The following is a 13690-nucleotide window of genomic DNA, read 5'->3' as shown; positions in this document are numbered from 1 at the left end:
TATACAATTTTTTTAATTTGTCCTTACTAGCCCATTTTCTACCGTCTCCTAGCCACTCAGGCAAATCATATTGTCTAAAAATGCATTTTACCATCGATAACGTGACATGCAGCAAGTGCGCTCTTTAAGTCAATTAGTGCGCGAGGAATATATATATATGAATACATATATGTATATATATATATATATATATATATATATATACATACACATATATAGACACATATAGACACATATATACACATATACATATATATATACATATATACACATATATACACATATACATATATATATATATATATATATATATATATATATATATATATATATATATATATATATATATATATATATATATATATATATATATGTATATATATATATATATATATATATATATATATATACACATACATATATACACATAAAACATATATATATATCCATGGACATATACATATACACACACACACACACACACACACACACGCACACACACACACACACACACACACACACACACACGTACACACACACACACACACACACACACACACACGCACACACGTACATTTACATAATATATATATATATATATATAATATATATATATATATATATATATATATATATATATATATATATATATATATATATATATTTATGTAAATATATATATATATATGTATACATATATATATATATATATATATATATATATATATATATATATATATATATATATATATATATATATATATATATATATATATATATATATATATTTATATAAATATATATATATATATATATATATATATATATATATATATATATATATATATATATATATGTATACATGCATATATATATGTAGTGCGGCCCCCAGCCAAATTGTTTTACCCCAATGCGGCCCCGGAGTCAAAAAGTTTGGGGACCCCTGGTCTATATACACAGTATATGTTGGAATGGGAAACAAAGGGCATCCTTGGTTGCATTCATTCCAATATCAACATTCCAACATTATAATAGTATTTTAAAAAGTGTGTCTTGATATTCGGGCTCATTCCAGGTAACTTATTAATGTGTCCTGTCGTGACCACCAAATCCCATGTTTTCATCGCACCTGTGCCCCTTTGGCTCCCAGGAGTGTCTGACTCATCAGGGACGACATGAACGTCCTCCCATGTTGAGGTTTCCATATTTGTGCTATTTTTCTCAATCACCCGAGTCACAGAAAGAGATGCATCAAAATTCATGTCAGAGGTAAAGATAGATCAACAAGTAGAGGAACCTCTGTCCTCATGTGGAGTAATGTAAGCGTGTGATGAGACAAGCGTGGAGATATCTCACACACAGAGGGGTGGGAGTTAGACGTGGGGTGAATCCAGTGAGTGGAGGAGGTGGATAAAGAGAGGAGCCTGAGTTACTTCCCAGTCTGCTGACTTCTGGAGAGCTTCATGAGCAGCAGGGGTGCAAAGGATCCATCGTGAGGTAGAGGGAAGACCACTGTTGTCCTGTGCTGAGAGTGCTGCGGTTGCCCTGGGATACCGTCATGAGCTTCAGAGCAGTGCTGCTGTCCTTCGTCCTCATGTCTCTGAGCTGGTCCAACGCAGCTGTCATCACAGGAGTGAGTGACAACCTTCTGTTTATTCTAATAGCTGATTTTTTCAATATATTTTTAAAACATATTTTCAATGTTATTTGTGTTGGTCATTTTCGGGTATTTTAAAATAAGGTGATTGTAGCCCATTCAGAAAGGACCCGTGGGTCAAAAGTACCCCAAAAAATACCATAATTAGGAATATTTTGTCAGGATCTGTTTCTGGATTTTACTTCAGAAAAATCGCAATGAACCAACTGGCACACCTTTGACATACTACCTTCATTTTCCCTTGTCTGTATGAAAATTGAATAAATAAATAAATAAAAATATACATCAAATAAATACAAATTTATATCGATTTTATATCGGCTGTGTTGCATTTTTTGCAAATGGTTATATATTCTTGAAGCACATCTACCTGTTGATCATACACACTGTAAAAACAAAAAATACCAGGATTTCACAGGATTTAACACTATTTTTTCATAGTAAATTACTATAATCAAAATGTTATGTCGCATGACATCGAATGACTGTACAAATTACGACAGGCTCATATTTTAGAACAATTCACTTTTATTTCACAGTAAAATGCTGTAATGAGAGTCCTCTGTAATATCACAACAAATTACGGTACATTCAAACTGATTTGCCTCTTAAGGGGTTCCATAGACTAGGTCATACACTCTTATAGCGGGTATGCTGTTAAAACAAGAGAGTAATCAACAATATACCGTATTTTTCGGAGTATAAGTCGCTCCGGAGTATAAGTCGCACCAGCCGAAAATGCATAATAAAGAAGGAAAAAACATATATAAGTCACACTGGAGAATAAGTCGCATTTTTGGGAGAAATTGATTTGATAAAAGCCAACACCAAGAATAGACATTTGAAAGGCAATTTAAAATAAATAAAGAATAGTGAACAACAGGCTGAATAAGTGTACGTTATATGACGCATAAATAACCAACTGAGAACGTGCCTGGTATGTTAACGTAACATATTATGGTAAGAGTCATTCAAATAACTATAACATATAGAACATGCTATACGTTTACCAAACAATCTGTCACTCCTAATCGCTAAATCCCATGAAATCTTATACGTGTAGTCTCTTACGTGAATGAGCTAAATAATATTATTTGATATTTTACGGTAATGTGTTAATAATTTCACACATAAGTCGCTCCTGAGTATAAGTCGCACCCCCGGCCAAACTATGAAAAAAACTGTGACTTATAGTCCGAAAAATACGGTAATTACAATTTTTAAGTTACAGCATCCATCCATCCATTTTCTACCGCTTGTCTCTCTCGGGGTCGTGGGGGCGCTGGAGACTATCCCAGCTGCATTCGGGCGGAAGGCGGTGTACACCCTGGACAAGTCGCCACCTCATCACAGGGCCAACACAGATAGACAGACAACATTCACACTCACATTCACACATTAGGGCCAATTTAGTGTTGCCAATCAACTTATCCCCAGGTGCATGTCTTTGAAGGTGGGAGGAAGCCGGAGTACCCAGAGGGAACCCACGCAATCACGGGGAGAACATGCAAACTCCACACGGAAAGACCCCGAGCCCGGGAATATAGTTGTAATTTTATTATATTTAATTATAAAAGTGCAAATTTAAATTTGCAGCATTTAGTTGTAACTTTATTGTAACTAACTGTTAAATAACAGCTCTACAATTACAGTAAATTGCTTTAAAGATATTTCACAGTAGATTACTGTGAATGTTACACTGCAAAAAAGAGCTGACAAAATATAAGATAAAAAGACTAAACATTAGTAAGTAAGAAAATAGATTTTATTTATACAATTATTATTATTATATAAGTATTATTAGTATTATTATTTTTATTAGTGAAATGATCCGTCCATGCAGCCAGTTAATTTTACTTCATAAAACAGCTTAAATATATCTATACATTAGCAGGACTTTTAAGAAAGAAATACGTATTTTATTCTGAAAACAAGCAATATTCAACTTGCAATACTTAAATTAAGCATCCATGGGATTTTACAGAATCTTTAAACAAGATTTCTATGTGGGGAAAACCCAAATATTTTTATTTGAACAGTTTTTTTCTTAATTTTAACATGTTTAAACTAGAATAGACAACATTGAATTATTCATGCTAAAATGAAAATTATGATGACAAGTCATTGACTAAAAATAAGCAAATTGCTCTTAAAAATAGGGAAAAGTCTAGAAATTATTTTTTTTATCTTGACCAGTGGCAACTAATTTGCAGTGTACTGTGAAAGTAATGCAATTATTATCCAGCAATTTGCTGTGATTTAACAATGACATTGTTATATCGTATTCATGTGAGCTTCTGAGCTTCAGTATCAATACAATCAAACTGCATACACTTGAATGTGCAATAAATCCAAAGAGCACAGTCACTTTTCTTGATAAATGAAGTCAAATGTAATTACACATGACAGCATGAAGACCACATCCTAATCCTCCTCCTCCTCATTCACGTCCACTGGAAACACAAGTGGAAATTATATCATTCCTGTGATTGATACTCATTCATAAATAGATTAAGGAGATGACAGGACAATGACTTGACAGGGCAAATGTACGTGGGTGCATGGAAGCAAAAATACAATTCAACCAAAGCAGGTTATATGGTCATTTGTGTTAACACAGTACGGATTTATTGGCATCAATAACGTCTCATCTGACCGTTCTTTAAATCTGGTTGACTCTTTCTCCTGCAGGCTTGTCAGAGAGACATACAGTGTGATTTTGGTACGTGCTGTGCAGTCAGTCTATGGCTGAGGGGTCTGAGGATATGCGTCCCCAGAGGCATGGAAGGGGATGAATGCCATCCGCTGAGCCACAAGGTGCACAACAAATGAGATATTTAATCCTCACTGCATTACGCTGTATAATTCTCTCTGGCTAGTACTAGGAAGCTGACAGAAGTCTTTAAAAATGCTGCTGATAACGGCACAAGCTATTGATCTTCTGCACCGTGCAGCAGGGCCACACATCATTTAAATTTTAAATGAACCTCAAATATTTGCCCAGATTACGTCGACCTCTGAATCAGGATTTATTGGGCCCCATTCAGCAACCGTTCTTAAGAACACATTTTGTTCTTAGGCCCACTTACGAAGATTTTAAGGAGATTTTTGTATTCACCAATGTTTTCTTAGCTGGGATTTGTTCGTAGGTAAGAACAAAATCTACGAATGCTTCAGAGCACTCTTAGTGTGGCCTATTTGTTATTAAGTGTGACAAGTTCCCTTACTTCTATTGTCTAATGTTACATTAATATCATATATATATATATATATATATATATATATATATATATATATATATATATATATATATATATATATATATATATATATATATATATATATATATATAGATAGATAGATAGATAGATAGATAGATAGATATATGTATATATATATATATAGATAGATATATAGATAGACAGACAGACAGACAGACAGACAGACAGACAGACAGACAGACAGACAGACAGACAGACAGACAGATAGATAGATAGATAGATAGATAGATAGATAGATAGATAGATAGATAGATAGATAGATAGATAGATAGATAGATAGATAGATAGATAGATGGGTTTTGCCCGTGTGTTTGATGTTCGACTTTTTCGCCGGAATTGTGCCCTTATATGGGCGTTAACCTATGCAAATTACGGAATTAAGCGATTTTACATATGCATATTAGGGAAATAAGGGCGTGTTTATATGCAAATTATGATAGACACGCATGCGCTAACCATTTGGCATTCCGCAACTTAAGAACAGCAGGTGGGAACAATTTGGGCGTTTAAGAACACGTCATGAATTTGAATGGACTCCTCTGAGGAAATCACATAGGACGAAAGATAATAGAAAAAGTTAGGGCCCATTAAGAGCAGTTTTAATGAGTTGCATCTAAAGTGAAGAATGATGTCACACTGACCCCCCTCTTCTCACCACGTTCAGGTACCTTACGCGGGGAAGAGGCAGCACCACACCTGTCCCTGTCTGCCGCACTTGGTGTGCACCAGAGTCTCTGCAAACAAGTACAGATGCACTGAGGACTTCAAAAACATGGACTTCAAATAAACGGCCGTGCGTGCAAATCATGGCCGACATTTCACTGTAAAGACTTGCACAGTTCGCGTAGCAACAACACATGTTTCCTCTTGTATTCTTGTGTTTCCTCACGTAACTCAGTTGCACAATACTGTGTTGAATGTATTCACGCACCCATCAGGGAGAGATTAAGAAGTACAACAAACGAGCCATGGAGGACGTAACGCACTTTGTACTAAACAGGATGATTGTTTGATGATTTTGTGAACCATAAATGTATTTGCTGTTTGATTTCCATGCTCACTTTATCATTATTGCCAAGCAAATATGAAAAAACAGTAAAGTAGTCACGCTCATTTTATGTTGTATTATTAGTTACTATAAACAATCTTCCAACCTAAAAAATAGTCAGGTGTGGGGTCTATAACTCCCAAAATATTTGCTTATGTTTCTTGCACTAATTATCCGTTGGTGTGAAAGTCGAACAGTAGTGTTGTTTACACTAACTTAATAAATGCTGAATGAACCGTTTGCGCCTCACCTCTATCACAACATTGGTTCTGTTGCTGCTGTGTTGTGTAATATACTTGTTAATAAATTATCATTCTTTCAACTTTACCATGCACTCCAAATCTTTAAAGATCTTGTCATATATAATGAGTTGTCACATTCCCAAAAATACATCACCTTTCCAATTATCACCTGCTTTCTAGCTCTCTCTCTCTCAACATACATACATATATACAGTATATGCTGTACATATTATATATATATATATATATATATATATATATATATATATACATATATTAGAGATGACAAACGATCAACATTAATCACAGTTTGTTTATAGTTAACTCAAAATTAATAGTGATTAATCGCAGATAAACATAATTTTTCTTCATTAACAAGTGTACCCTACCCAGATCATTTTCTAATTTGCTGTATATCACAATAACCGTACAACTACTTTTCTTTAATGAAATGTTTTTTAAGCATTCTTCTTTTTTAAAAAGGTTAACACAAAAAGGATATAAACACACTTTAATGACAATTAAAAAAAAAAAAAACCTGCAGTGTGTTGGTGTCTTGTGAGATTTTGTATTTTGTAGGAAAACAGAATTAGTATTCCTGCTGTAGAAGTACTTGCATTCAGAGGAGAGGAGCTACACCATGTTTAATTACCAGTTTCACGCATTAATAATACAAAATGTGGATTGTTTCAAACCTGCTTTGATTGTCAAAGATGTTTGGTAATTTAATCGGTGATATTTCTACCTGAATAAATGCTTATGACATATTGTACATAACATGTTGCAAAGTTAATGGTATTCATATCTCTTCATTAATTTGTTTTTGCCATCTCTATTCATTAACAAAATCTAATATTCAGCCTGCTAAACATTCTGTAATTGCGGACTATCAATCAGAACAGATGCATTAACGCATCATGTAGTAACGGTAACTGAGTTACTGAATATAAAAAATAACGTGTTAGATTACTAGTTACCGCCGAAACTAATGGCGTTACAGTAACGCGTTATTGACATTCAAACGCGTTACTTTGTAACGCGTTAGTCCCAACACTGTTGACAGCATGTACTAGAAATGCCCACAAAAGTATTTCCACCTCATTGTGATGTCACAATTGCCCACTGTTAAAAAATGACTGCCAAACCCAGCCGTCAGAGGCATCCAAAACTGCGTGCAAGCTCCAGCCAAATGCATGAACCTTATTATTTGACACTGTGGCATTGTTTAACACAAATATCCAACATTGTAACAACAATTATAATTCAGAAAGAAATTATCTTAGGTCGCCTTTAATCAATATTTTTGTAGAAACTGTGATCAATTGTGATGAATCCAAATTCAAAAGTGATTCATCTGATTTTTGACAGCACTAATATATATCCACACATCCTAACACGTGGTAAAACAATCAGAAGTCATCCACCTCGGCATGACACTGCTGAGGTAACCAAAAATCCCAGAATAAGGAGCTAAGTCATGATGACTTTCCCCCTTGTCTGTTGAAATGAGACTGACATCTGCTTTACGTATGCAGGCTGCAAGTGTGCGCCGTTGGATTCAAAAGCCTCCTTTCATAGCTACCACCATGTGATGGTAACCTGCTGTTGGCCCTCCACTCCTGTCTGTGTCAATACTGCCAAGCTTGGATTGGTGTCATCATTAGTGCTCAAGGGAGAGATTTCTTCTCCCTTGAGGACTAATGATGAACACTAGAGATTGGTGTGTGTGTATGTGTTTCTGTTATTCACAACCTTATGGGGACACATTCACAAAGTCAAGTGTTGACTCCAAAAATCAATAAACTCGGTGCATTAGCCATTCTGAAGTTGCGGTATCTGTGATGGACGGTTTTGGTAATCTACAAAATCACCTGGTTCAGTCGGACTTTTGCACCCTGTAGGTCAGTGTTTTTCAACCTTTTCTGAGCCAAGGCACGTTTTTTTCATTGAAAAAATCACCACCAGCAGAAAACATTAAAAAATGAAACTCAGCAGCCGATATTGACAGTAAAAAGTCGTTCTCGCAATTGTTGGATATGAATTCAAACCATAACCAACCATGCATCACTATAGTTTTTGTCTCAAAGTAGGTGTACTCTCACGACCTGTCACATCATGCGGTGATTTATTTTGAGTTTTTTGGTGTTTTCCTGCGTGTAGTGTTTTAGTTCTTGTCTTGCGCTCCTATTTTGGTGTTGATTGTCATGGCATGTACGGATGTACTTTGTGAACGCCGTCTGCTCCACACGCTGTAAGTCTTTGCTGTCGTCCAGCATTCTGTTTTTGTTTACTTCGCAGCCAGTTCAGTTTTAGCTTCATTTTGCATTGCCATACCTAAGCTTCAATGCCTTTTCTAAGCGGCAGTTGCCTTTTGTTTATTTTTGGTTTAAGCGTTAGATACCTTTTTACCTGCAAACCATCGTCTCATTCCCGACATCTACAAAGCAAATAGCTACCTGCTGCCACCTAATGATATGGAAGAGTATTACACGGTTACTCTGTCGAGCTCTAGACGGCACATACACTCAACAACGGCACATTTGCGGGTTATAATTACTGGTTTACAAAAAATATTTTAACACAATTAGGTGAAATTACATAATCTCCCACGGCACACCAAACAATATCTCACAGTACACAGTGTTTGAAAAACACTGCTGTAGGTGAAAGACAGAGAAGCAGTACAATTGCAGCAACACCCAACAACAAACAAAATATATATTTTTTAAATATTGCGCAAAGTCTGCTGCAGCTGCTATGCCGCCATAAATGGTCCAAGTGTGGGCACCTTTGCTGCCTGCAAAGCCTTCATTGAGGCTGGATGGTTGGCCCAGCCAATGAAATCTACAATATAAACGCCTGGTTTGGAGGCTCAGCCAACCAGTACATAGAGGTGAGTCATGACCTCACTGCATTGCACATGGCGTGTATTTTCCCCTTATTCCGAACCCAGGGCAAACACAAGTAGACTTCTTTGACGTCAACCTCCCCCAAATAAAAGCAATGGGGCATGTTTACGTTAGCTGCAAACCTGTAAAACATACAATCTTCACAGGGCGTGTAAGATTATTTCTCCTACTGGCCCTGCATCTGCTTGTGTTTCACATTGGGAGGACTCCTGCAGCACTATAGCCTACAAAACAAATACACACTGGAAGATGTAAGGAATACTGAAGCCTCATCATACTGACAAGGGTTTCTAATATTTTTCTCAGTTGTTAATTAACTTAGTGACCATAAAAGAAGGGGAGACCCGTTGCATAAACATATTATGCGGCTGTTGATTATAGCGTAGGCCAGTGGTTCTCAAACCCTTTTCACCAAGTACCTCCTTAGGAAAAACATGGCTCTCCAAGTCCTATCATAATGACCGACAAAAAAATACAGTTGTGCAGTCAAATAACCTTGATTAAAGTTAGAAACAGAGCTAGTTTTTAAAGACAGTGGAGTCTTTACCCCGAGTAGAGGAACTATCCATCCATCCATCCATCCATCCATCCATTTTCTACCGCTTGTCCCTTTTGGGATCGCGGGGGGAGCTGTAGCCTGTCTTAGCTGCATTATTTATTAATTAAATTGTAAATGGGTATTTGGTAGGTAGATTTTGAAATGTATTGTATTGTACTGTACCATCCTATCTTGCTGATTGTATTGTACCATATGCATACTTGCCAACCCTCCCGGATTTTCCGGGAGACTCCCGAAATTCAGCGCCTCTCCCGAAAACCTTCTGGGACAAATTTTCTCCCGAAAATCTCCCGAAATTCAGTCGGAGCTGGAGGCCACACCCCCTCCAGCTCCATGCGGACCTGAGTCCGCTTTCTCACAATATAAACAGCGTGCCTGCCCAATCATTATAACTGTAGAATGATCGAGGGCGAGTTCTTGGTTTCTTATGTGGGTTTATTGTTAGGCAGTTTCATTAACGTCCTCCCAGCGCGGTAACCACACACAACAACAGCAGTCACATTTTCGTCTACCGTAAAGCAGTTCGTCTGCCGTAAACAGCAATGTTGTGACACTCTTAAACAGGACAATACTGCCATCTAGTGCATTTGATGAAAGCACTTTTGTGCGTGCCACACAGCAATGCATCATCAGAGAGGGCGTTCAGCATGGTTAGAAAAATAGTGACAGAGAATAGAAAAGGATGGACAATTCAACCCTTAACTCAACAATGAGTAGATGAGTGTTATGTGTGTGTATATGTGTAAATAAATGAACACTGAAATTCAAGTATTTCTTTTATTTATATATATATATATATATATATATATATATATATATATATATATATATATATATATATATATATATATAATAAAATAAATATATATTTTTAGCTAGAATTCACTGAAAGTCAAGTATTTCTTATATATATATATATATATATATATATATATATATATATATATATATATATATATATATATATATATATATATATCCATCCATCCATCCATCCATCCATTTTCTACCGCTTATTCCCTTTCGGGGTCGCGGGGATATATATATATATATATATATATATATATATATATATATATATATATATATATATATATATATATATATATATATATATATATATATATATATATATACCGCAACAGAGAGCTTTCTCTGTTGCGGGTCCCAAACTCTGGAACGATCTCCCTCTCCATGTGAGACAGGCCCCTTCTTTGGCTATTTTCAAGACCCTTCTTAAAACCCATTTTTATTCACTGGCTTTTAACCCAGCATGAGACTTTGAACTGTTTTTAGCTTTTAACTTTTTGAACTGTTTTTAACTTTTAAACTGTTTTTATCTAACAAACTGTTCTTAGGGTAATTTATATTTGCTTTTTAATTGTGTATTTTTATTTCTGTTTTAAATGTTATTTTTTAGTCTGTCCTTTGCCTCTATTTCTTTGTGGTGTACAGCCCTTTGTTTTTCAACTGTGCTTGTTTTTAAAGGGCTTTATAAATAAAGTTGGTATGGTATGGTATGGTATATATATATATATATATGAAATACTTGACTTGGTGAATTCTAGCTGTAAATATACTCCTCCCCTCTTAACCACGCCCCCCACCACGCCCCCCGCCCCCGCCCGCACCCCCCATCCCCCACCTCCCGAAATTGGAGGTCTCAAGGTTGGCAAGTATGACCATATGTCCCGGCAAGAAATCTGCGTTCAAAGAACTCCGGCTTATTAGCGATTCCCAGAGCCCAAAAAAAGTCTGCGGGCTATAGAGCGTTTTCTATTTGGGCTCCAGTACTATGGAATGCCCTCCCGGTAACAGTTAGAGGTGCTACCTCAGTAGAAGCATTTAAGTCCCATCTTAAAACTCATTTGTATACTCTAGCCTTTAAATAGACCCCCCTTTTAGACCAGTTGATCTGCCGTTTCTTTTCTGCTCTGCCCCCCTCTCCTTCTTGGAGGGGGGGGCACAGGTTCGGTGGCCACGGATGAAGCGCTGGCTGTCTAGGGTCGGGACCCAAGGTGGACCACTCGTCTGTGTATCGGTTGGGGACGTCTCTGTGCTGCTGACCTGTCTCCGCTCGGGATGGTCTCCTGCTGGCCCCACTATGGACTGGACTCTCACTATTATTTTAGATCCACTATGGACTAGACTCTCACAATATTATGCTAGATCCACTTGACGTCCATTGCACCGGTCGCCCAGGGGGTTTCTCATTGTTATCCCATTGGGTTGAGTTTTTTCTTGCCCTGATGTGGGATCTGAGCCGATGATGTCGTTGTGGCTTGTGCAGCCCTTTGAGACACTCGTGATTTAGGGCTATATAAGTAAACATTGATTGATTGATTGATTGATACTGTATTTTGTATATTATATGATGATGTGTATTTTAACTGTGGGTCCCTGTCCATAAGCTGTGTATGACCTTTTTGCAGAACGGACTCTGATATTAACAAAATAAACAATAATGAATAAACAAAACCATGTCTGTCTGTAAATAAATAAATAAAAACAAAAACGTCAAGGAAGACAGTGTACCCCCTGGACAAGTCACCACCTCATCACAGTGCCAACACAGACAGACAGACAACATTCACACTCACATTCACACACTAGGGCCAATTTAGTGTTGCCAATCAACCTATCCCCAGGTGCTTTGGAGGTGGGAGGAAGCCGGAGTGCCCGGAGGGAACCTACGCAGTCACGGGAAGAACATGCAAACTCCACACAGAAAAAACCTCCTGGGGGATCGAACCCAGGACTTTCGTATTGTGAGGCACATGCTTTAATCCCTGTGTCACCGTGCTGCCCGTAGATGAAGTAATAATTATAGTTATAATTGTGATGTATTATTATGATAACGATTATCCTCTAATGATAATCCTACAGGAATCAGCTAATATAATGTAATATTATTTTCAATACATTTCTTCATATGTTTAAGATTTTTTTTTATTGCATGTAGACATACTAAGTGTGTGTACTGTACGTAGTGTGGTGACGTTAAGTTTAGGGTGGGGTGGTGGCCCTTCAAAAGTCCAATGGTGAGTAGGTAGGTTTTTATTGTCATTGCACAAGTACAACAAAACTTTGTTTTCAGCACAAACCCGTTCAAGATTAGACAAACAAACAGTGTACAGGGTTACAGAACAGGAACGCCGATGCGTCGCCATAAGGCGCCCCGCAAAAGATGGGAAAAAGGTCAACGCTGGGGGAGGATGAGTAAAAAAATACAATCTAGACTGGGCTCCTAAGGGGGCCCAGTCTGGATTTGGAAAAAACCTCCATAGCAAAGCACATATACATATTGCAACATACATATCGAGACATGCAACAGAGGGGAGGGCGTGTAGGCAACGGTAGCAGGCTGCAGCTCTTCTGGCGCTGCCTAGCCGTCCATCACCCCTAAGGGATTCTCGTCAAGGGCGTTGGATAGTGGGTGGGGTATGTGTGTGTGACGTATATCTTTTGTGGATGCATGTGTGTGTGTAAACCTGCCGCGTGTCTCTGTTCCGTGGCTTTGATGTTCTTGCCAGTCAGTCCAAAGTCAACAACAAAAACATGTGTGTGTCCATGATAGACAAGAAGGGAGTTTGTTGTGTCTTCGCCGCACTGTCCTTCGGGAGAGTCTCGAAGCCAGGGAAACAATCCAAGTGAGAATGTTTTGTATGTGAGTGAAAATAAAATTTGCTTTTCACTCCAAATTGTCTGTGACTGGTCCTCAAATTCATCCTGCAGGGCAGACAGTCCGATGTTATCCAAATCACAAGAGTGTCCACAGTTCTTCCCGCATCCTCTAATCATTTGCGGCAGCCTTGGGGTACTTTGAAGACTGCCAGCAACTTCCAATTTGTCGACAAACCAGAGCAACGCTTATTCCAATCAGCAGATGTGCTGTTGTCATAATTACGAATAGGTGGATATCTTCACGTCAAGGGTCGCCAGGCACGTGACGGACTCCCAAGAGTCTGTCGTGTGTCCAGCAACAACACGACAA

At 37.4% G+C, this 13690-nt stretch overlaps 1 protein-coding gene across 1 annotated transcript; it reads left to right on the top strand.

Annotated features, from left to right (window-relative positions):
- The first annotated feature begins 1489 nt into the window (after positions 1–1489).
- prok1 (prokineticin 1) lies at positions 1490–5778 on the top strand. The gene is made up of 3 exons (XM_061971949.1): positions 1490–1633; positions 4349–4474; positions 5603–5778. Exons 1-3 carry the CDS (start codon positions 1559–1561, stop codon positions 5723–5725), a joined length of 324 nt encoding a protein of 107 aa, XP_061827933.1. The 5' UTR covers positions 1490–1558; the 3' UTR covers positions 5726–5778.
- Positions 5779–13690: the final 7912 nt, after the last annotated feature.

The sequence above is a fragment of the Nerophis lumbriciformis genome, linkage group LG01 (genome assembly GCF_033978685.3).
Source record: "Nerophis lumbriciformis linkage group LG01, RoL_Nlum_v2.1, whole genome shotgun sequence".
In the NCBI taxonomy this organism is placed as follows: domain Eukaryota; kingdom Metazoa; phylum Chordata; class Actinopteri; order Syngnathiformes; family Syngnathidae; genus Nerophis; species Nerophis lumbriciformis.
The sequence above is the reverse complement of the archived record's forward strand: the minus strand, read 5'-3'. Positions and strand labels throughout refer to the sequence as shown.

Coding starts and splice junctions, on each gene's coding strand:
- prok1 (XM_061971949.1), top strand. CDS start 1,559: ATGAGCTTCAGAGCAGTGCTGCTGTCCTTCGTCCTCATGTCTCTGAGC. Junction 1,634..4,348: donor ACGCAGCTGTCATCACAGGA/GTGAGTGACAAC, acceptor TTTCTCCTGCAG/GCTTGTCAGAGAGACATACA. Junction 4,475..5,602: donor GCCATCCGCTGAGCCACAAG/GTGCACAACAAA, acceptor CACCACGTTCAG/GTACCTTACGCGGGGAAGAG.